Source organism: Amphiura filiformis, chromosome 11, assembly GCF_039555335.1.
Source record: "Amphiura filiformis chromosome 11, Afil_fr2py, whole genome shotgun sequence".
Taxonomy (NCBI): Eukaryota; Metazoa; Echinodermata; class Ophiuroidea; order Amphilepidida; family Amphiuridae; genus Amphiura; species Amphiura filiformis.
Genome location: NC_092638.1, coordinates 56,150,652 through 56,176,535, shown reverse-complemented (window position 1 = coordinate 56,176,535; position 25,884 = coordinate 56,150,652). Strand labels below are relative to the sequence as shown.

The 25,884-nt window shown below is 39.5% G+C and overlaps 1 protein-coding gene across 1 annotated transcript in view; it reads right to left on the bottom strand.

Annotated features, from left to right (window-relative positions):
* LOC140163786 (aqualysin-1-like) overlaps positions 1-25,682 on the bottom strand; it is a 38,573-nt gene extending 12,891 nt beyond the window's left edge. The window contains exons 1-7 of the mRNA XM_072187102.1: positions 25,563-25,682; positions 25,187-25,315; positions 23,095-23,230; positions 4,726-4,829; positions 4,245-4,392; positions 3,723-3,904; positions 674-875 (exon numbers count right to left, since the gene is read on the bottom strand). Coding sequence (XP_072043203.1) covers positions 674-875; positions 3,723-3,904; positions 4,245-4,392; positions 4,726-4,829; positions 23,095-23,230; positions 25,187-25,315; positions 25,563-25,682 — 1,021 coding nt within the window. The remainder of the gene's footprint in view (positions 1-673; positions 876-3,722; positions 3,905-4,244; positions 4,393-4,725; positions 4,830-23,094; positions 23,231-25,186; positions 25,316-25,562) is intronic.
* Between the last annotated feature and the right edge of the window lie 202 nt (positions 25,683-25,884).

Here is a 25,884-nt window from a genome sequence, read left to right as displayed (position 1 = left end):
GGAATAATATGCCGCAGCACTTCGTTTGCGAATTCGCCAGCGAAGTGGTTACATAACTCCTTGATAACTGGATCACACACCTTTTGGAACTGGTAGTGAATGCCATAGACTTTGTGTTGCGATCATTTCGATCCATTAGGAAATGAATTTGAATGAAAACCTTCTGTTAATAAAATACTATGCTGAGCCACCAGCATGGGTGGCTCACGCTCCAGTAATTTCATATGATTGAGCTCAGTAATACATCAAAGAATGTCTTCCAATTCATGAAAACAAATAGATAATCAGCTTATCGGATTAAAAGCTTAGAGGGAAGGTCTTGCTGCTCAGTGAGTGTTTGTAATTATCAGGTTTTCTCCAAATTCATTCTCTAATGCGTGGTGCAGAACTCAAAAGCGTGATCCAGTTGACATAGTGATAATCGGATTACACGTAACACTTCGCTGGCGGGGAATCGCGCTCTAAATTCGCTGTCGTAGTGCATGTTAGTAACCATTGGTTACTGCTCCAAGCCTGGGCTCATACACCTGTTCCGAATTTTGATATGCCATGGGCTTTGTGTTGTGATCATTTCGATCAGTGGTTCGTAACAAAGAAAGCGTGATCCAGTTGACCTAGCAACGGTCATATTCTAACGTGCACTACGACAGCGAATGTGCAACACATAACGTACCAGCCACGTGAGGCGTTGCCATAGATGTTCCACTAAGGCTAGCCGTTGCGTCATCAGCCGTGTACCAAGTACTGTCGATCCATTGACCAGGAGCGAAGATATCCAAACACGTGCCATAGTTAGAGATGTCGGATCTGGTATCACCAGTCTTATCACCAGTGATAGAGTCCCATGTGTAAACAGTAGCACCGACAGTAATGGCCTGAAAACAAACGTGTAAAACAAACCATTATCATAGTCTGTTGTCAATACCCGGGGGGTACTCAAGTTTGGTTTTGGTAGGGACGTGCCGCTGAGAATTTGAAAGTGGACCCATAAATATACCAATTTTTCAAGAAATTTGGACCCATTGATATACCAAAAGTCAAAATTTTCGGCCGAATTTAACCCAAATTGTCTTAGTTTTTACAAATTTTCCCAAAATTTTGGGAAAAATTTGACAATTTTGGCTAGATTAAGGAAAAATTGGGCTATTTTCCGAAAATATTGAGAAAATTTTGAAAAAAGGACCCAATCATATACCAAAATAAGGCTTTGAAAAAGGGGTCATTGATAGACCAAAAGGCTGAAAATGCTACCCATATTTGCGGCACGTCCCCGTATGGTCATTTGTACTGAGTACCCCCCCCGGGGTCAATACCATCGCCTGAGATGTTACACTTAAAATTTGTTGTGGGCGGCGATTCGTCTTTGCATAATTGAATGTAATATAGTGCCACAAGCCATGATACACGTGAATCGAGTGCACGCCGTATTATCCGTGCATTAATATTGCACACCGCACAGTGTCATCGCCCCGATATCTTCATGGCAGAAAATGCCATGGTAGGTTGAATCCACAGCCACGCATGGCCATTGTGTTCCCACCTGTTTAATAGTTTTTAAATGCATAGTGGGCTAAAGGACATCCGACGAGGGCTAATGACATTAGCCTGTGACTGACCTCTGTACGGTCAGCGAGCATACATTCGCCATTGTCATCTGCTTATAGACTGCCTCTACGATAGTCTCCTACACAGCCAGTTTGTGTCAGTCGGTCTGACACTCGTCGATCCTGTATGTTCGTGATAGCCACATACAGTCTGGCCCGAGACTACCTCCACGAGGGTCTACGCTGCGCTATTTAAAATCTTGAATTTTGGTCACATTTTCAGCTCAAGACGCAAGCTACTCTCTCAAGACGCAAACTAACGACTATCATATCTGTTCAAAATATATATTCAAGTGCAAGGAACCACATCTGGTTTCTTTATACGAAATCATTTATGGGAGATATTCATCATTTTCCACCCCGGTATCCAAAGATTTATCGTCTGAATATCAATCGTGCATAGCACATTTACGTGTATCGATCCCGTGTATTCATTTCAGTGTCTCTGGTTGTATGTAATTATTAACCGGGCGATGTCGGTGTGCACCGTGGGGAGATGTCTCGCCCATGATAATCGAATCACTTCTTGTTGACTCTCCAAACCGTGCGGACTCAACTATCCTGTCTCTTGATATCAATGATATGTTTTGCTTAAGCCTTTTGTTCATGATGGCGAATTTATTGTTTGTCGTCTCTTGCACGTGAATTATATCAAATTCAATCATACCGCAATGTAACTCGGGTAAGATTTATTTCTACAAATATTTATTATTTTGATCCGTGTGTTCTGACGATGCAAAATCACGATAAATTTCAACAGCGTAATTCTGTATCGTCTTGTTCATTTCGTGTTTATAGCCCTTTCCTTTCCCGCTCATTATTGATTATTCCCCTTTTTGGAACTCCAAATCCGGTATCAGTGTTGTAGTCGAGACCGGCCTATCCGAGATCAAGACCGAGACCGAGACCAGACAGTCCGAGACCGAGACCAAGACCGAGACCAGCTGGTCCGAGACCGAGACCAAGACCGAGACCGGCATGTCCGAGACCAAGACCGAGACCGAGACCGGGCTTGAAAGTAATATTAATGAACAGTGGTGCCTCAAGCATTAGAATTGGGGGAGGGGGTCAGTTGGGACCAATTAGGCCTATTTTGGTCGGTTTTCAGTATTGAGACTGTAAAAAATCAATATCAGACTATTTTAGCCGTTAATGATAAAAAGGAAGATACACAGGGCAAATCCTGCTTTATTTTTTCTTATATTTTGATTTTTAGGGGGGGGGGCGGGGGTTGTAACCGTTGCAAATATTTAGGGGCGTGTCCCTTATCCCCGCTTCTGACTCCTATGTTAATAATGAATGATAAATTGATAATTATCTCAGTGACTGGTACAAGATGGGCCATGAAATCCACATCTTTTCAAGCAAGGTACCAAAAAGCACTTGGGCAAATGAAATATGAGGTCTCGCTGAAAATAGATTTTACTGTAAATATAATGTAGGATTCTGGAGATCGAGATAGAGTTTGTTATTTATAGAATATTTAATTAATAATTGGGCCTAATTATAAACAATTGAGTAGATCTGGAGGAAAAAATGAGAATGGTATAATTGGATATTATGATTCAATTTATGAAAACTGTTTGAGCAGAATTAACTGCTGCCAAATGACCAGAATGGTGCTATTTTACTGGTCTCGAAGCCGGTCTCGGACCGAGACCTCGAGACCAGGAGGGCCGAGACCGAGACCAAGACCGAGACCAGCAGGTCCGAGACCGAGACCGAGACCAAGACCAGGCTTAGCTGGTCTCGAGACCGGTACACTGTCCGGTATCTGTCTCTAACTTTCCCTTGAGTCATTCCCTTATTAAAGTTATCATTATAACAAATTTAACTATAACATAAATATGAAATTTGAATAGGAGACGATTTGGAGTTTATCGATATGGATTTTTGAATACGGTTCTAAGCCTGCTAAAATTGCTCGCCTAACTACGCGAAGGCAGTGAGTGGCGTCCATATCCACTATACAGGTGAAAATGACCCTTCTAGTTGAGTCTATAAAGGAAGTTAAGGAACGTCATTTATTCCGAATTGCAAGAAATCATATTACTACGACAACGATATATCCACGATATGTTAAGCTGTTGCTTAAACGCTGGGCATTACGGTACTTACATTTGGTGCTCTAGCTGGTGTATACCAGCATGCGTCGTTATAAGCGTTGCCGGCTGCAACTGCTATTACAGCCCCGGCTGCTATACACCTCTCAACCGCTTCATCTACGATATCATATTTGCCACCACCCAGAGATAGAGATACGACACGCTTTCCGCTTTCCAAGGCGATCAAATCAAGTACTGCACGGATGGAATAAATGCGACGAGAATAGAGTCAATGGACTCAAGAACATTTTTCAATGACTTATCATGGGCGCAGCAAGCAGGTGGACAGGGCTGAGTGAGCGAAAGAGAGAGGGGGAGAGAGAGGAGAGAAGGAGCTAGAAGGGGAGAGGGGGAGAGAGAGAGGGAGAGAGATAGAGAGAGATAGAGAAGGAGATAGAGAGAGCGCGCGATTGAAAGAGAGAGAGGGAGTCTGAGAGAGCAAGAGATGAAGAAAGAGAAAGGGACAGCGACATACAGACAGATCGACCAATCGACACGCAGAGACGGGCAGAAAGAGAAAGACACAATTATTTACCTTCTATAAGGTCATCCCAAATACCAGATCCAAAGCAGTTGAGTACTCGTGCACTCCAAAGGGTTGCTCCCCTAGCAACCCCGAATGTAGCGCCTCCTGCCGTCCCCGTACAGTGAGTACCGTGGCCATTGCAATCATTTCCACCATTCTGCGATTTTGGAAACATTTTTAAGGAGTTTTAACGTTTGCTTACTTTTTCATATGATTTTTATATAACAAAACAAAACAATTTGTTCCAAAAAGAGCTTTTCAGAATTTATATAGGTTCTCATGGCCCCCACTTCCGTGGTGTCGTGTCACTCCCCAACCAAAGAGTGACTATTAAGCCAAATAAAAAAAAAAGAGGTTTGTCTCAGGAGCAATGGAAAAAGGCAAAGTGGTTTGCACCTTTTTTGCGTGGTATTCTGAGTCTTTTTTCCTTGGGCCTATATGCCCTACTAGAATTTTTTAATTATTAAAAACAAAGATTGATTTTACTTACACCGGGTTCAAAGTCGTAATAGAATCTAGCTCTACCCCCAAAATCATTGTGAGTATAACGAATTCCCGTGTCACACACGTAGATGTTGCTACCTGATCCCGTCGCTGATGGAAATAAAACAAAGTCATTGTTATAACGTACTCATGTGTCTCAAACAAAGATATTGATACCTCTTGCCGACCCTGATGGAAATAAAACAAAGTCATTGTGAGTATGGCGTATGCATGTGTCAGACACGTAGATATTGATACCTCCTACCGACCCTGATGGAAATAAAACAAAGTCATTGTGGGTATAACGTATTCATGTGTCTCACACGTAGATATTGATACCTCTTGCCGACCCTGATGGAAATAAAACAAAGTCATTGTGAGTATAACGTATTCATGTGTCACACACGTAGATATTGATATCTCGTGCTGACCCTGATGGAAATAAAACAAAGTCATTGTGAGTATAACGTATTCATGTGTCACACACGTAGATATTGATATCTCGTGCTGACCCTGATGGAAATAAAACAAAGTCATTGTGAGTATAACGTATTCATGTGTCACACACGTAGATATTGATATCTCGTGCTGACCCTGATGGAAATAAAACAAAGTCATTGTGAGTATAACGTATTCATGTGTCACACACGTAGATATTGATATCTCGTGCTGACCCTGATGGAAATAAAACAATGTCATTGTGAGCATGACGTGTTCATGTGTCACACACGTAGATATTGATGCCTCCTGCAGACCCTGATGGAAATAAAACAAAGTCATTGTGAGTATAACGTATTCATGTGTCACACACGTAGATATTGATACCTCCTGCCGACCCTGATGGAAATAAAACAAAGTCATTGTGAGTATAACGTATTCATGTATCACACACGTAGATATTGATACCTCCTGCCGACCCTGATGGAAATTAAAAAAAGTCATTGTTATAACGTACTCATGTGTCTCAAACGAAGATATTGATACCTCTTGCCGACCCTGATGGAAATAAAACAAAGTCATTGTGAGTATAACGTATTCATGTGTCACACACGTAGATATTGACACCTTCTCCCGTGTCTGATGGAAATAAAATAAAGTCATTAAGTACAACGTACCCATGTGTCACACACGAAGATATTGATACCTCGTGCCGACCCTGATGGAAATAAAACAAAGTCATTGTGAGTATAACGTATTCATGTGTCACACACGTAGATATTGATACCCCCTGCCGACCCTGATGGAAATAAAACAAAGTCATTGTGAGTATAACGTACTCATGTGTCACACACGTAGATATTGATATCTCGTGCCGACCCTGATGGAAATAAAACAAAGTCATTGTGAGTATAACGTATTCATGTGTCACACACGTAAATATTGATGCCTCGTGCCGACCCTGATGGAAATAAAACAAAGTCATTGTGAGTATGGCGTATTCATGTGTCACACACGTAGATATTGACACCTCCTGCCGACCCTGATGGAAATAAAACAAGGTCATTGTGGGTATAACGTATTCATGTGTCACATACGTAGATATTGATACCTCCTGCCGACCCTGATGGAAATAAAACAAAGTCATTGTGAGTATAACATATTCATGTATCACACACGTAGATATTGATATCTCCTGCCGACCCTGATGGAAATAAAACAAAGTCATTGTGAGTATAACGTATTCACGTGTCACACACGTAGATATTGATACCTCCTGCCGACCCTGATGGAAATAAAACAAAGTCATTGTGAGTATAACGTATTCATGTGTCTGATGGAAATAACATAAAGTCATTAAGTACAACGTATTCATGTGTCACACACGTAGATATTGATACCTCCTGCCGACCCTGATGGAAATAAAACAAAGTCAATGTGAGTATAACGTATTCATGTGTCACACACGTAAATATTGATGCCTCGTGCCGACCCTGATTGAAATAAAACAAAGTCATTGTGAGTATAACGTATTCATGTGTCACACACGTAGATATTGATACCTCCTGCCGACCCTGATGGAAATAAAACAAAGGCATTGTGAGTACAACGTATTCATGTGTCACACACGTAGATATTGATACCTCCTGCCGACCCTGATGGAAATAAAGTCATTGTTAGTATAACGTATTCATGTATCACACACGTAGATATTGATACCTCCTGCCGACCCTGATGGAAATAAAACAAAGTCATTGTGAGTATAACGTATTCATGTGTCACACACGTAGATATTGATATCTCCTGCCGACCCTGATGGAAATAAAACAAAGTCATTGTGAGTATGACGTATTCATGTGTCACACACGTAGATATTGATACCTCGTGCCGACCCTGATGGAAATAAAACAAGGTCATTGTGAGTATAACGTATTCATGTGTCACACACGTAGATATTGATACCTCCTGCCGACCCTGATGGAAATAAAACAAAGTCATTGTGAGTATAACGTATTCATGTGTCACACACGTAGATATTGATACCTCCTGCCGACCCTGATGGAAATAAAACAAAGTCATTGTGAGTATAACGTATTCATGTGTCACACACGTAAATATTGATACCTCCTGCCGACCCTGATGGAAATAAAACAAAGTCATTGTGAGTATGACGTATTCATGTGTCACACACGTAGATATTGATACATCCTGCCGACCCTGATGGAAATAAAACAAAGTCATTGTGAGTATAACGTATTCATGTGTCACACACGTAAATATTGATACCTCCTGCCGACCATGATGGAAATAAAACAAAGTCATTGTGAGTATAACGTATTCATGTGTCACACACGTAGATATTGATACCTCGTGCCGACCCTGATGGAAAAAAAACAAAGTCATTGTGAGTATGACGTATTCATGTATCACACACGTAGATATTGATACCTCCTGCCGACCCTGATGGAAATAAAACAAAGTCATTGTGAGTATAACGTATTCATGTGTCACACACGTAGATATTGATACCTCCTGCCGACCCTGATGGAAATAAAACAAAGTCATTGTGAGTATAACGTATTCATGTATCACACACGTAGATATTGATACCTCCTGCCGACCCTGATGGAAATTAAAAAAAGTCATTGTTATAACGTACTCATGTGTCTCAAACGAAGATATTGATACCTCTTGCCGACCCTGATGGAAATAAAACAAAGTCATTGTGAGTATAACGTATTCATGTGTCACACACGTAGATATTGACACCTTCTCCCGTGTCTGATGGAAATAAAATAAAGTCATTAAGTACAACGTACCCATGTGTCACACACGAAGATATTGATACCTCGTGCCGACCCTGATGGAAATAAAACAAAGTCATTGTGAGTATAACGTATTCATGTGTCACACACGTAGATATTGATACCCCTGCCGACCCTGATGGAAATAAAACAAAGTCATTGTGAGTATAACGTACTCATGTGTCACACACGTAGATATTGATATCTCGTGCCGACCCTGATGGAAATAAAACAAAGTCATTGTGAGTATAACGTATTCATGTGTCACACACGTAAATATTGATGCCTCGTGCCGACCCTGATGGAAATAAAACAAAGTCATTGTGAGTATGGCGTATTCATGTGTCACACACGTAGATATTGACACCTCCTGCCGACCCTGATGGAAATAAAACAAGGTCATTGTGGGTATAACGTATTCATGTGTCACATACGTAGATATTGATACCTCCTGCCGACCCTGATGGAAATAAAACAAAGTCATTGTGAGTATAACATATTCATGTATCACACACGTAGATATTGATATCTCCTGCCGACCCTGATGGAAATAAAACAAAGTCATTGTGAGTATAACGTATTCACGTGTCACACACGTAGATATTGATACCTCCTGCCGACCCTGATGGAAATAAAACAAAGTCATTGTGAGTATAACGTATTCATGTGTCTGATGGAAATAACATAAAGTCATTAAGTACAACGTATTCATGTGTCACACACGTAGATATTGATACCCCCTGCCGACCCTGATGGAAATAAAACAAAGTCAATGTGAGTATAACGTATTCATGTGTCACACACGTAAATATTGATGCCTCGTGCCGACCCTGATTGAAATAAAACAAAGTCATTGTGAGTATAACGTATTCATGTGTCACACACGTAGATATTGATACCTCCTGCCGACCCTGATGGAAATAAAACAAAGGCATTGTGAGTACAACGTATTCATGTGTCACACACGTAGATATTGATACCTCCTGCCGACCCTGATGGAAATAAAGTCATTGTTAGTATAACGTATTCATGTATCACACACGTAGATATTGATACCTCCTGCCGACCCTGATGGAAATAAAACAAAGTCATTGTGAGTATAACGTATTCATGTGTCACACACGTAGATATTGATATCTCCTGCCGACCCTGATGGAAATAAAACAAAGTCATTGTGAGTATGACGTATTCATGTGTCACACACGTAGATATTGATACCTCGTGCCGACCCTGATGGAAATAAAACAAGGTCATTGTGAGTATAACGTATTCATGTGTCACACACGTAGATATTGATACCTCCTGCCGACCCTGATGGAAATAAAACAAAGTCATTGTGAGTATAACGTATTCATGTGTCACACACGTAGATATTGATACCTCCTGCCGACCCTGATGGAAATAAAACAAAGTCATTGTGAGTATAACGTATTCATGTGTCACACACGTAAATATTGATACCTCCTGCCGACCCTGATGGAAATAAAACAAAGTCATTGTGAGTATGACGTATTCATGTGTCACACACGTAGATATTGATACCTCCTGCCGACCCTGATGGAAATAAAACAAAGTCATTGTGAGTATAACGTATTCATGTGTCACACACGTAAATATTGATACCTCCTGCCGACCATGATGGAAATAAAACAAAGTCATTGTGAGTATAACGTATTCATGTGTCACACACGTAGATATTGATACCTCGTGCCGACCCTGATGGAAAAAAAACAAAGTCATTGTGAGTATGACGTATTCATGTATCACACACGTAGATATTGATACCTCCTGCCGACCCTGATGGAAATAAAACAAAGTCATTGTGAGTATAACGTATTCATGTGTCACACACGTAGATATTGATACCTCCTGCCGACCCTGATGGAAATAAAACAAAGTCATTGTGAGTATAACGTATTCCTGTATCACACACGTAGATATTGATATCTCCTGCCGACCCTGATGGAAATAAAACAAAGTCATTGTGAGTATAACGTATTCCTGTGTCACACACGTACTATTGATACCTCCTGCCGACCCTGATGGAAATAAAACAAAGTCATTGTGAGTATAACGTATGCATGTGTCACACACGTAGATATTGATACCTTCTGTCGACCCTGATGGAAATAAAACAAAGTCATTGTGAGTATAACGTATTCATGTGTCACACACGTAGATATTGATATCTCCTGCCGACCCTGATGGAAATAAAACAAAGTCATTGTGAGTATAACGTATTCACGTGTCACACACGTAGATATTGATACCTCCTGCCGACCCTGATGGAAATAAAACAAAGTCATTGTGAGTATAACGTATTCATGTATGTCATGAAGCTGTATTATTAATGTGTGTATGTGAGATTGTGAAATTAGTGTATAAGTTGCGAAATTACAAAATTGCTGACCAGTGTGGAAATGTTTCAATGTCGTTTGCATGTGACTAGCATGAGAGACAGGTGGGCAACAGGAAGAAAGTGTGGGAGCTTGTGATTGGTTGGAAGTTAGCTTGACCATGAGTAGAGGATTAGGATGAGTGAGAGGAACAGGTGTGAGGAGTGGTGTGATGTTTGGATGTGGCCAGAGGAGGAGAATGAGAGGAGAGGGAGATCAATTGGAGTTTGGGTGTTAGAAGGCAAACATGCATTAATGTTATTGTAGACTAGACATTGTATCAATTGTGGATTAACTGAGAAAAGAACTGATGGATATTTTACATGATTATAATACAGTGCGTCTATGTGTCTGCTGAATCCCTACTAACTACACTATAGCTATACACCCTCCAACTTCATAACATGGTGGCAGCGGAAACTTTTTTTAAATGGAAAATGGAACGCCATAGGTGTGTGTTTTGAACTGCAGATATGAATCAATAACTGTGTAAACATGATTCGGATGAATTAACTATTGTGAGCAGCCAGCAGTGCTAACAACATTAACTTTTGTGAGCAGCCAGCAGTGCTAACAACTTGAACATACATTTGTTTGTCTGGATGTTTTAAGAAGGATGACACTGAACCAATGTTTTCTTCATGGATTTGAATTTGCAAAGAACTTAATCAACAATCAGCATGTATCAGGTTTGTGTGTTGGCTTGCATATATCATGGAAATTATTATCTTAAATTTTAATGTCTGAGATACAGTTTAGTATTTTATAAAATGTTTGTGCATGGTAATTAAGGCATCAATCTCTATTCAATTTTTCATTTGTAAGGTCCAAAAGTATAGTATTTTATCAAATCTTTGGGCAGGTTGATTCAGATAAATTCTATCAATTTGTTAATGTTTGAGATCCAAAGTTTGGACATAAAGAGTATAGAGCTTTCTTGAAAATTTGGCCTGCATACCAATATCATTATTAATGGAGTTGGACATCTTGTTTTTATTTAGTTCAATTTCCCCAATTGTTTGTGTATGTGGGTGTATCAGTGTGTACAGTGATTATATTCTGATGTAAGTGTGATGCAAAATGTTTGCAGTCAAATGGTTGCGAGTGACTGACTGATGATGGGATAGTGAGTTTGCCTTTTTTTTAACGTGTCCCTGTACTTTTTGTTGGTTTTTCTTTTAAATATCATGCCTAACAAAAGTAAAAATAAGGGTCAGCCCGATTCCAGTATGGCTTCCCAAAATAGTGCCGATACAAATACAGATAGTGCTTCTGACACTGGGGCTAGCAAGGACAATCACTCTGACATTACATATCCCCCTGGAATACCCCCGGGTCTCCCCAAAGACATGTGGGTGTCATACTTAATTGATTTAAAAAAGGTTGAATCTCACAAGGAAATTGAGCTTGCGCGTTTGCAATGGGAAAAAGATGTTGCGCTTCAAAAGCTGCAAACCCCTGCCCCTGTATCAGCGGACAAAGTATTGCCTGATAAAATCCGTGTACCTCGTTTAAAAGACAACGAGGACATTGATGTGTATTTACGTGCGTATGAGTTATTGGCCGAGGCTAATGGGTGGGACAAAAGTAAGTGGGCCACTTTTCTGGTGCCTGCTCTTTCAGGTAAGGCCAAAGAAGCCTATGCAAATATGTCAATCACCGAATCACGCAACTATGATGCGCTTAAGGCAGCTATTCTTGCTAAATATCAAATCAGTGCGGAAACGTACAGAGTCAAATTCCGTAGCGCAGAACGTAAGCCAAATCAGACAATCACTGAATATATGAATGATGCTAAATATTTCTTGGAAAAATGGCTCCAATATTCGGACATTTCGATGAAAGGTGAGGGTGATGCAAGCGCCAGAGATATTCAAGACTTATTACTTATGGAGCAAGTGCTCGGCAACTTGCCACGCGATATGGCTATTTACTTGCGCGACCGCAATTTGAAAGAAAGCGCTGATTTAGCCCGCGATGCAGATGCGTATGTGCTCCACCGTGGGGGCACAGAATATTGGAAACGGAAAAGTAACCGTAAGGGATGGGTTCAGCACGGTGAATCGTCAGGGCAAGAGGTGTCTAGTGCGAGTGACAAGGTGTGCTTTAAGTGCCATGAACCTGGGCATATCAGTCGGGAATGCAAACAAAATGAATCCGCAAATAGTGAAACAAAAACATGTTTTGCATGTGGACAGGCAGGCCACATAGCATCATATTGTCCAAAAAGGAGGGACATGTGGATGGCTATAGCTCTAGTAGTAAAGGCAAGGGTGGGCCAAACATAAAGAAAGTGTTTTAGTTTTAGCATTGGATGCTTAAAAATGGAAATTTTGTTCCTCTTTTACAGTAATTGTGTTATATTGAGGATATTGAATAGGTGGCGGCAGTGCATAATTTTTGTGAGCACTCCATAGGTCATTGTAGTGCCTGTGTTTATTTACAAATTTTTTTAAAAATTTTATCATGTAAGCACTGTCAAGTTGTTAATGATACCCTTGTGGATTATTGGTCAGCCCTGGGCTAGTGCATGTTGTTAAAAGTTATAAATAGTGTGATCTATGCTGTGTGCAGAGGAGTGTAATCATAGACTGGTGTGATCAGTAATGTATTTCTGATGAAAGTGAAGTGTGATGTTTACATTTTTTGTAAAATTTTAAATCGTGCTTACAGCTTTGCTTAAAATTGCTGTAAAGTTTCAATTTGGACTTGACAAAACTAGAGTCATTGTGTAGACGTTTCGATTGACGTGATAATCCGAGTTGCGATTAGTCTGATAATCCAGCTATTTTTTTTGTGTATTCGTTTCGATTGACGTGATAATCCGTGCTGCGATTGGTAATCCGGCAATGTTTCAGTTCGCTACGATTGGCGTGATAATCCGTTTTTTTTGGTGCATTGCAATGCGCTTCAGTTCGCTACGATTTGCGTGATAATCCGTTTTTTTGGTACATTGTGATTTGTGATGTGCTTTAGTTCGCTACGATTGGCGTGATAATCAGTTGTTCTGGGTGCATTATGATGCGTTTCAGTTCGCTACGATTGGCGTGATAATCTGCATGAGTTAATATAAATATCCTCATGGAAAAGTAAAGATGTGGAAATCATCTGGCGTAAGTTTACTTCAAATTTTGGTTTCATGAAGTAAATATTGGTTTCAGAGCTCTTGTACATAATATTGCGCAAGGTAGATATAGTGTAATGTTTAAGGTAAATTTTAAGGTTTGTAGCGTAAGTGGTAAGATTATGTAGATGTAAGATAAAGCGAGCCAACACAACCTGAGTAAAATAGGAAAATTTTACATGAAATCGATACACTGTTATGCACTCATCGCGGTTTTATACAAGTTGTGTGAATTTGCAAGCTGGAAACTGTTTATACATTCTATGAACATGGATATATTTCTACGCTACTGAGGTCCTATCTTCAACGGTTAATGCTTCAGATGAACTTGAACTGCTAGACGTTATTAAAGTGGAACATAACGGTTGCACATGGTTTGCACCATAGTTTCCTTGTTTGTTTGGAACAGTGTGAAAGACTATAATGTCATTTGTACATGTTATCTACAAAGGACATGCTGTTTTACCTTTGATGGTATGAAATTTTATAATGTGCAGACCTGGTGGATGAAACCACAACAATGAAGCTGTGACTTCATAAAGTTAATATCCAAATGGATATCGCAAAATGGCCTGAATAATATGACTTGTTTGGGACAGCATTTTGAACTTCAGCTGCTATATGATATTATGGATATGTGACATTGATGATTGAACTTCTACATGTCGCGAGTTTAACATATTGAATACAATGAGTGCTTAATATATGCGTGAACATTAGCTCAGTTTTTATGAAAAACTAAAGGAACTTCTTTGCTTATGATTTTTTTAATGGACATTTGCTGAACAACTATGAACTTTTAAATAATTTTGTTTGAGACTGACACAGTCTCTTTTAAAAGAAGGGGCATGTCATGAAGCTGTATTATTAATGTGTGTATGTGAGATTGTGAAATTAGTGTATAAGTTGCGAAATTACAAAATTGCTGACCAGTGTGGAAATGTTTCAATGTCGTTTGCATGTGACTAGCATGAGAGACAGGTGGGCAACAGGAAGAAAGTGTGGGAGCTTGTGATTGGTTGGAAGTTAGCTTGACCATGAGTAGAGGATTAGGATGAGTGAGAGGAACAGGTGTGAGGAGTGGTGTGATGTTTGGATGTGGCCAGAGGAGGAGAATGAGAGGAGAGGGAGATCAATTGGAGTTTGGGTGTTAGAAGGCAAACATGCATTAATGTTATTGTAGACTAGACATTGTATCAATTGTGGATTAACTGAGAAAAGAACTGATGGATATTTTACATGATTATAATACAGTGCGTCTATGTGTCTGCTGAATCCCTACTAACTACACTATAGCTATACACCCTCCAACTTCATAACAATGTATCACACACGTAAATATTGATATCTCCTGCCGACCCTGATGGAAATAAAACAAAGTCATTGTGAGTATAACGTATTCATGTGTCTCACACGAAGATATTGATACCTCCTGCCGACCCTGAGGGAAATAAAACAAAGTCATTGTGAGTATAACGTATTCATGTGTCACACACGTAGATATTGATATCTCCTGCCGACCCTGATGGAAATAAAACAAAGTCATTGTGAGTATAACGTATTCATGTGTCACACACGTAGATATTGACACATCCTGCCGACCCTGATGGAAATAAAACAAAGTCATTGTGAGTATAACGTATTCATGTGTCACACACGTAGATATTGACACCTTCTCCCGTGTCTGATGGAAATAAAACAAAGTCATTGTTATAACGTACTCATGTGTCACACACGTAGATATTGATACCTCCTGCCGACCCTGATGGAAATAAAACAAAGTCATTGTGAGTATAACGTATTCATGTGTCACACACGTAGATATTGACACCTTCTCCCGTGTCTGATGGAAATAAAATAAAGTCATTGTTATAACGTACTCATGTGTCTCAAACGAAGATATTGATACCTCTTGCCGACCCTGATGGAAATAAAACAAAGTCATTGTGAGTATAACGTATTCATGTGTCACACACGTAGATATTGATACCCCCTGACGACCCTGATGGAAATAAAACAAAGTCAATGTGAGTATAACGTATTCATGTGTCACACACGTAGATATCAATGCATCCTGCCGACTGTGATGGAAATAAAACAAAGTCAATGTGAGTATTACGTATTCATGTGTCACACACGTAGATATTGATACCCCCTGCCGACCCTGATGGAAATAAAACAAAGTCATTGTGAGTACAACGTATTCATGTGTCACACACGTAGATATTGATACCTCCTGCCGACCCTGATGGAAATAAAGTCATTGTTAGTATAACGTATTCATGTATCACACACGTAGATATTGATACCTCCTGCCGACCCTGATGGAAATAAAACAAAGTCATTGTGTGTATAACGTATTCATGTGTCACACACGTAAATATTGATACCTCCTGCCGACCCTGATGGAAATAAAACAAAGTCATTGTGAGTATAACGTATTCATGTGTCACACACGTAAATATTGATACCTCCTGCCGACCCTGATGGAAATAAAACAAAGTCATTGTGAGTATAACGTATTCATGTGTCACACACGTAGATATTGATACCTCCTGCCGACCCTGATGGAAATAAAACAAAGTCATTGTGAGTATGACGTATTCATGTGTCACACACGTAGATATTGATATCTCCTGCCGACCCTGATGGAAATAAAACAAAGTCATTGTGAGTATAACGTATTCACGTGTCACACACGTAGATATTGATACCTCCTGCCGACCCTGATGGAAATAAAACAAAGTCATTGTGAGTATAACGTATTCACGTGTCACACACGTAGATATTGATACCTCCTGCCGACCCTGATGGAAATAAAACAAAGTCATTGTGAGTATAACGTATTCATGTGTCTCACACGAAGATATTGATACCTCCTGCCGACCCTGATGGAAATAAAACAAAGTCATTGTGAGTATAACGTATTCATGTGTCACACACGTAGATATTGACACCTCCTGCCGACCCTGATGGAAATAAAACAAAGTCATTGTGAGTATAACGTATTCATGTGTCACACACGTAGATATTGATACCTCGTGCCGACCCTGATGGAAATAAAACAAAGTCATTGTGAGTATAACGTATTCACGTGTCACACACGTAGATATTGATACCTCCTGCCGACCATGATGGAAATAAAACAAAGTCATTGTGAGTATGACGTATCCATGTATCACACACGTAGATATTGATACCTCCTGCCGACCCTGATGGAAATAAAACAAAGTCATTGTGGGTATAACGTATTCATGTGTCACACACGTAGATATTGATACCTCCTGCCGACCCTGATGGAAATAAAACAAAGTCATTGTGAGTATAACGTATTCATGTGTCACACACGTAGATATTGGTACCTCCTGCCGACCCTGATGGAAATAAAACAAAGTCATTGTGAGTATAACGTATTCATGTGTCACACACGTAGATATTGACACATCCTGCCGACCCTGATGGAAATAAAACAAAGTCATTGTGAGTATGACGTATTCATGTATCACACACGTAGATATTGATACCTCCTGCCGACCCTGATGGAAATAAAACAAAGTCATTGTGAGTATAACGTATTCATGTGTCACACACGTAGATATTGCTACCTCCTGCCGACCCTGATGGAAATAAAACAAGGTCATTGTGAGTATAACGTATTCATGTGTCACACACGTAGATATTGATACCTCGTGCCGACCCTGATGGAAATAAAACAAAGTCATTGTGAGTATGACGTATTCATGTATCACACACGTAGATATTGATACCTCGTGCCGACCCTGATGGAAATAAAACAAAGTCATTGTGAGTATAACGTATTCACGTGTCACACACGTAGATATTGATACATCGTGCCGACCCTGATGGAAATAAAACAAAGTCATTGTGAGTATAACGTATTCATGTATCACACACGTAAATATTGCTACCTCCTGCCGACCCTGATGGAAATAAAACAAAGTCATTGTGAGTATAACGTATTCATGTATCACACACATAAATATTGATACCTTCTGTCGACCCTGATGGAAATAAAACAAAGTCATTGTGAGTATGACGTATTCATGTGTCACACACGTAAATATTGATACCTTCTGTCGACCCTGATGGAAATAAAACAAAGTCATTGTGAGTATAACGTATTCATGTATCACACACGTAAATATTGATACCTTCTGTCGACCCTGATGGAAATAAAACAAAGTCATTGTGAGTATAACGTATTCATGTGTCACACACGTAGATATTGATACCTCCTGCCGACCCTGATGGAAATAAAACAAAGTCATTGTGAGTATGACGTATTCATGTGTCACACACGTAGATATTGATATCTCCTGCCGACCCTGATGGAAATAAAACAAAGTCATTGTGAGTATAACGTATTCAGGTGTCACACACGTAGATATTGATACCTCCTGCCGACCCTGAGGGAAATAAAACAAAGTCATTGTGAGTATAACGTATTCATGTGTCACACACGTAGATATTGATATCTCCTGCCGACCCTAATGGAAATAAAACAAAGTCATTGTGAGTATAACGTATTCATGTATCACACACGTAGATATTGATACCTCCTGCCGACCCTGATGGAAATAAAACAAAGTCATTGTGAGTATAACGTATTCATGTGTCACACACGTAGATATTGATATCTCCTGCCGACCCTGATGGAAATAAAACAAAGTCATTGTGAGTATGACGTATTCATGTATCACACACGTAGATATTGATACCTCGTGCCGACCCTGAGGGAAATAAAACAAAGTCATTGTGAGTATAACGTATTCATGTGTCACACACGTAGATATTGATATCTCCTGCCGACCCTAATGGAAATAAAACAAAGTCATTGTGAGTATAACGTATTCATGTATCACACACGTAGATATTGATACCTCCTGCCGACCCTGATGGAAATAAAACAAAGTCATTGTGAGTATAACGTATTCATGTGTCACACACGTAGATATTGATATCTCCTGCCGACCCTGATGGAAATAAAACAAAGTCATTGTGAGTATGACGTATTCATGTGTCACACACGTAGATATTGATATCTCCTGCCGACCCTGATGGAAATAAAACAAAGTCATTGTGAGTATAACGTATTCATGTGTCACACACGTAGATATTGATATCTCCTGCCGACCCTAATGGAAATAAAACAAAGTCATTGTGAGTATAACGTATTCATGTATCACACACGTAGATATTGATACCTCCTGCCGACCCTGATGGAAATAAAACAAAGTCATTGTGAGTATAACGTATTCATGTGTCACACACGTAGATATTGATACCTCCTGCCGACCCTGATGGAAATAAAATAAAGTCATTGTGAGTATAACGTATTCATGTGTCACACACGTAGATATTGATACCTCCTGCCGACCCTGATGGAAATAAAACAAAGTCATTGTGAGTATAACGTATTCATGTATCACACACGTAAATATTGATATCTCCTGCCGACCCTGATGGAAATAAAACAAAGTCATTGTGAGTATGACGTATTCATGTGTCACACACGTATATATTGATATCTCCTGCCGACCCTGATGGAAATAAAACAAAGTCATTGTGAGTATAACGTATTCATGTGTCACACACGTCGATATTGATACCTCCTGCCGACCCTGATGGAAATAAAACAAAGTCAATGTGAGTATGACGTATTCATGTGTCACACACGTAGATATTGATACCTCCTGCCGACCCTGATGGAAATAAAACAAAGTCATTGTGAGTATGACGTATTCATGTGTCACACACGTCGATATTGATACCTCCTGCCGACCCTGATGGAAATAAAACAAAGTCAATGTGAGTATGACGTATTCATGTGTCACACACGTATATATTGATATCTCCTGCCGACCCTGATGGATATAAAACAAAGTCATTGTGAGTATGACGTATTCATGTGTCACACACGTAGATATTGATGCCTCCTGCCGACCCTGATGGAAATAAAAAAAGTCATTGTAAGTACAACGTACTCATGTGTCACACACGAAGATATTGATATCTCCTGCCGACCCTGATGGAAATAAAACAAAGTCATTGTGAGTATAACGTATTCATGTATCACACACGTAGATATTGATACCTCCTGCCGACCCTGATGGAAATAAAACAAAGTCATTGTGAGTATAACGTATTCATGTGTCACACACGTAGATATTGATATCTCCTGCCGACCCTAATGGAAATAAAACAAAGTCATTGTGAGTATAACGTATTCATGTATCACACACGTAGATATTGATACCTCCTGCCGACCCTGATGGAAATAAAACAAAGTCATTGTGAGTATAACGTATTCATGTGTCACACACGTAGATATTGATACCTCCTGCCGACCCTGATGGAAATAAAACAAAGTCATTGTGAGTATGACGTATCCATGTATCACACACGTAGATATTGATACCTCCTGCCGACCATGATGGAAATAAAACAAAGTCAATGTGAGTATAACGTATTCATGTGTCACACACGTAGATATCAATGCATCCTGCCGACTGTGATGGAAATAAAACAAAGTCAATGTGAGTATTACGTATTCATGTGTCACACACGTAGATATTGATACCCCCTGCAGACCCTGATGGAAATAAAACAATGTCATTGTGAGCATAACGTATTCATGTGTCACACACGTAGATATTGATACCTCGTGCCGACCCTGATGGATATAAAACAAAGTCATTGTGAGTATAACGTATTCATGTATCACACACGTAGATATTGATACCTCCTGCCGACCCTGATGGAAATAAAACAAAGTCATTGTAAGTATAACGTATTCATGTGTCACACACGTCGATATTGATATATCCTGCCGACCCTGATGGAAATAAAACAAAGTCATTGTGAGTATAACGTATTCATGTGTCACACACGTAGATATTGATACCTCCTGCCGACCCTGATGGAAATAAAACAAAGTCATTGTGAGTATAACGTATTCATGTGTCACACACGTAGATATTGATACCTCCTGCCGACCCTGATGGAAATAAAACAAAGTCATTGTGGGTATAACGTATTCATGTGTCACACACGTAGATATTGATACCTCCTGCCGACCCTGATGGAAATAAAATAAAGTCATTGTGAGTATAACGTATTCATGTGTCACACACGTAGATATTGACACCTTCTCCCGTGTCTGATGGAAATAAAATAAAGTCATTAAGTACAACGTACTCATGTGTCACACACGTAGATATTGATACCCCCTGCCGACCCTGATGGAAATAAAACAAAGTCAATGTGAGTATAACGTATGCATGTGTCACACACGTAGATATCAATGCATCCTGCCGACTGTGATGGAAATAAAACAAAGTCAATGTGAGTATTACGTATTCATGTGTCACACACGTAGATATTGATACCTCCTGCCGACCCTGATGGAAATAAAACAAAGTCATTGTGAGTACAACGTATTCAGGTGTCACACACGTAGATATTGATGCCTCGTGCCGACCCTGATGGAAATAAAACAAAGTCATTGTGAGTATAACGTATTCATGTATCACACACGTAGATATTGATACCTCCTGCCGACCCTGATGGAAATAAAACAAAGTCATTGTGGGTATAACGTATTCATGTGTCACACACGTAGATATTGATACCTCCTGCCGACCCTGATGGAAATAAAACAAAGTCATTGTGAGTATAACGTATTCATGTGTCACACACGTAGATATTGATATCTCCTGCCGACCCTGATGGAAATAAAACAAAGTCATTGTGAGTATAACGTATTCATGTGTCACATACGTAGATATTGATATCTCCTGCCGACCCTGATGGAAATAAAACAAAGTCATTGTGAGTATAACGTATTCATGTGTCACATACGTAGATATTGACACCTCCTGCCGACCCTGATGGAAATAAAACAAAGTCATTGTGAGTATACGTATTCATGTGTCACACACGTAGATATTGATACCTCCTGCCGACCCTGATGGAAATAAAACAAAGTCATTGTGAGTATAACGTATTCATGTGTCACACACGTAGATATTGATACCTCCTGCCGACCCTGATGGAAATAAAACAAAGTCATTGTGAGTATAACGTATTCATGTGTCACACACGTAGATATTGATACCTCCTGCCGACCCTGATGGAAATAAAACAAAGTCATTGTGGGTATAACGTATTCATGTGTCACACACGTAGATATTGATACCTCCTGCCGACCCTGATGGAAATAAAATAAAGTCATTGTGAGTATAACGTATTCATGTGTCACACACGTAGATATTGACACCTTCTCCCGTGTCTGATGGAAATAAAATAAAGTCATTAAGTACAACGTACTCATGTGTCACACACGTAGATATTGATACCCCCTGCCGACCCTGATGGAAATAAAACAAAGTCAATGTGAGTGTAACGTATGCATGTGTCACACACGTAGATATCAATGCATCCTGCCGACTGTGATGGAAATAAAACAAAGTCAATGTGAGTATTACGTATTCATGTGTCACACACGTAGATATTGATACCTCCTGCCGACCCTGATGGAAATAAAACAAAGTCATTGTGAGTACAACGTATTCAGGTGTCACACACGTAGATATTGATGCCTCGTGCCGACCCTGATGGAAATAAAACAAAGTCATTGTGAGTATAACGTATTCATGTATCACACACGTAGATATTGATACCTCCTGCCGACCCTGATGGAAATAAAACAAAGTCATTGTGGGTATAACGTATTCATGTGTCACACACGTAGATATTGATACCTCCTGCCGACCCTGATGGAAATAAAACAAAGTCATTGTGAGTATAACGTATTCATGTGTCACATACGTAGATATTGATATCTCCTGCCGACCCTGATGGAAATAAAACAAAGTCATTGTGAGTATAACGTATTCATGTGTCACATACGTAGATATTGATATCTCCTGCCGACCCTGATGGAAATAAAACAAAGTCATTGTGAGTATAACGTATTCATGTGTCACATACGTAGATATTGATATCTCCTGCCGACCCTGATGGAAATAAAACAAAGTCATTGTGAGTATAACGTATTCATGTGTCACACACGTAGATATTGACACCTCCTGCCGACCCTGATGGAAATAAAACAAAGTCATTGTGAGTATACGTATTCATGTGTCACACACGTAGATATTGATACCTCCTGCCGACCCTGATGGAAATAAAACAAAGTCATTGTGAGTATACGTATTCATGTGTCACACACGTAGATATTGATATCGCCTGCCGACCCTGATGGAAATAAAACAAAGTCATTGTGAGTATAACGTATTTATGTATCACACACGTAGATTTTCTTGGTGAAATTGTGCCGACAAACTATTCAATCCCCCCCCCCCCCGACAAAATGTCTGGACACGCCTTTGAATTGAACTCTTTACTATTCAATTGCCACTCATCAAAACGTAAGTCCAGTAGATCAGATTATAATCTCAGTTCATAGTTGTTATTACCTGGATGAATGATAATCTTCACAATCGTCTTTACTATTGGGTTCCCGGGCTATTTTGCTGATATTTTTCCTAATATTTTGTAAAAATGTGTTCCAATTTTTTCTGTCAACTTACCTCTGGCGAAGAATTTTTCATCCAGTGGATAACCCCTCTGATCTACGCGGTCGATACCCCATGACAAAGCATCATTTTGCATCGCCTTCATTACGCCACCTTCATACACGTCATAAATACCAGGTAAACTACGCAACTGTGGGTAAAAATACCAAGGTTGGAAGAGATTGATATTTTTGGACCCTACGGTTAAAATCTTTCTTGTATAGACCTGTATTCAGAGTAGTATCGGGATGGGGGAAGGATGATGAGTGGAGCATCATGCAGTTATTGTGAACTGCATGTATGCACACAACACAGGGGCACTCACATAGGTAATTGACCCGTACTAGTAGCGCTGTGCTGTGGGTATAGGAGATGAACTAGTTAGCGTCATACCGTAAAATTCCGTCTACAAGCATATATATGCCTCTAAACGAGGTTTTTTTTGACACAAGAGACAAGAGGCAGACACTCTCAACGAAAACGTTATTTGGAGTTTGAACAACTATATTACTGATAAAGGCTGTACAAACATGTATATTTGTAAGACCAATCTATTGCAATCTTTTTGAGAAGGGTATTGGCCTTTCATATTTTTCGTTAAAAAAACCTCGTTTAGAGGCATATGCTTCTAGACGGAATTCTACGGTATATCAAAAAGTATAAAAGCTCTGATTTTAGTACTTGCTCTATGTTTCAATTATTTTCTTTTCAAAATATCTGAAGTTTTAATCCGGTACAAGCTTTAATAACGGGGGAGAATGCATTTGTATGAGAAAGGAAATCTACCATCTTATCCGCTGGCAAACTCCCGTGTTAATCCAATGCACATTTTGCTTCACCGGGCCGTCTTGACTTGGTCGCGTTTGGAAGAGGAGTGCCACCAAACCGTAATAGGTACAAATTTAGTACTTTCTGTCAATCAAGTATGGTTTATTTTCTACATGTCAATCTGTAAATTATTAGCATAGTCCTTATAATAACGGTGGAGCGCCTTGATGAGTAAATGATAGCAAACCAGTCAGTGGAGCTCCACCCGTACATGTCAATAGCGTGATTAGTCGACCGTAGCGGACAATTCGATCGCTCATTGGATTAATATTATCACGTGGTAAGAAATGTGCATTGGACAATCGATTACTATAATGGTTTAGTACTGCATATTTTGGTTTAATCTTCACTAAGCGGGTTAAGGTTGAAAAGGTCACGGTGAATTTGCCGTGGACAAAACTGCACTATGGAGTGGAAACGGTCACATACGAATAGGCCTACATGATCATGATATAACGAAGTCGTGCCTACCGAAAAAAATTAACCCATACGGTATTATGTTGGTGTGCAAAACGGGAGATTCGCAGGAAAACGGAGTGCGATAAACTGCACTCTGCGAAGTTTGATCAAAATGTGACAATTGGGTTGCCATTATTATAAAACAAGAAACCCGTCATAGTGTGGTAGAAGAATGATTGACAACGATTAATTGGACAAAGAAAAAGTTTTAAAAAATGGCCACGGTGTATGAAAATGTCCCCAAAATTAAGCTCAAATAAAACAAAAAAATGGACTTTAATTTTGAAATGTCGCAAGAGGAACGCGAAATTTTAGCCACAAACTGACCAGCTGCTTACCCTTTGATTTACACTCCCACAACGCTGGCCGTACGCGTTCATATCATGACATCACAGTCATGACAGTAGTTTCATGGACAAATCGGTCTCGTTCGAAGAAACTCACTTGCCCACAGTTGGTTTTTGCGGAATATCAATGTTAACCAACCTATTTTTTTTTTTTTAAAGAAAGCAGTAATTTTCATTGTCCTCATAATGATTTATTAGTTTTCCAATGACATGATTTTGTCCGAGCAATATTTAGTGCCCATAAAATATTAAAACTACTCCTCTTCCCCAGTAGCATTTGAGACACCTTCCGCCCTGGGGGTCTCACTTTCCAGTGTCATGCTTCTTCTCGCAACCGAACTTATCATGGATTTCAAATGGAGTCACCCAATGAGGTAACCCCATTTGAAATTCACACTCCCTGTTTATGTGTGGAAAATGATGGATGTATAGGGTGTGTGCATTTCAACTGGAATGACCCAATTTATTCTTACCCTGTCAACATACTGTGGCGGCAAGTCTACAGCTAGACCATTGATGACTTTCTTATAGGTGTGACGAACACGAGCATTAAGGTTGTTGAATTCGGCAGTATTCATGAATCCATCTAGGCTGATTCCATCCTGTATAATTATTGTTGTTGCCATGACAACGAAGAATGAAAAGGATACAAAAAGTAGGTCATTATGCTACAGAGTCCTTAACCCTCTCCCCCTAGGTGTTGACTGCAGACAATTTTGTAAAATTTAAATTCAAACGTTTCAAAATTTTACCATTTTGGGAAAAGAATAACAAAATTACGGAAATCGTAAATTATGCCTTTTACGAATAAATAAATAATCGTTAATCATAGAACACTTAAAATCTTACCTTAAGCCTGATGATATACCGCCCTGGAACCCGTTCATGTTTCTCAGCAGCCTGCTTAAACGGTGCTAAAGTCCCGAATGTTACGCCCAATAAGGCACCCAAAATCAGTAGCGATTTCATCTTTTCAACTATAAAAAAGAAGCATTTTTTTGTCATAATATTATTTGCTCATTTTATTGCACTTGATAATAATGATATGTTTGAGGATTCGACATCGTTGGGTTTAACATTTCTGAATTGTATAGCGTCGATCATTGTTGATTTCGATTAGAATCACTAAATAATAATTTTATATCAGATTCTAGTATTTTACATAATTGTT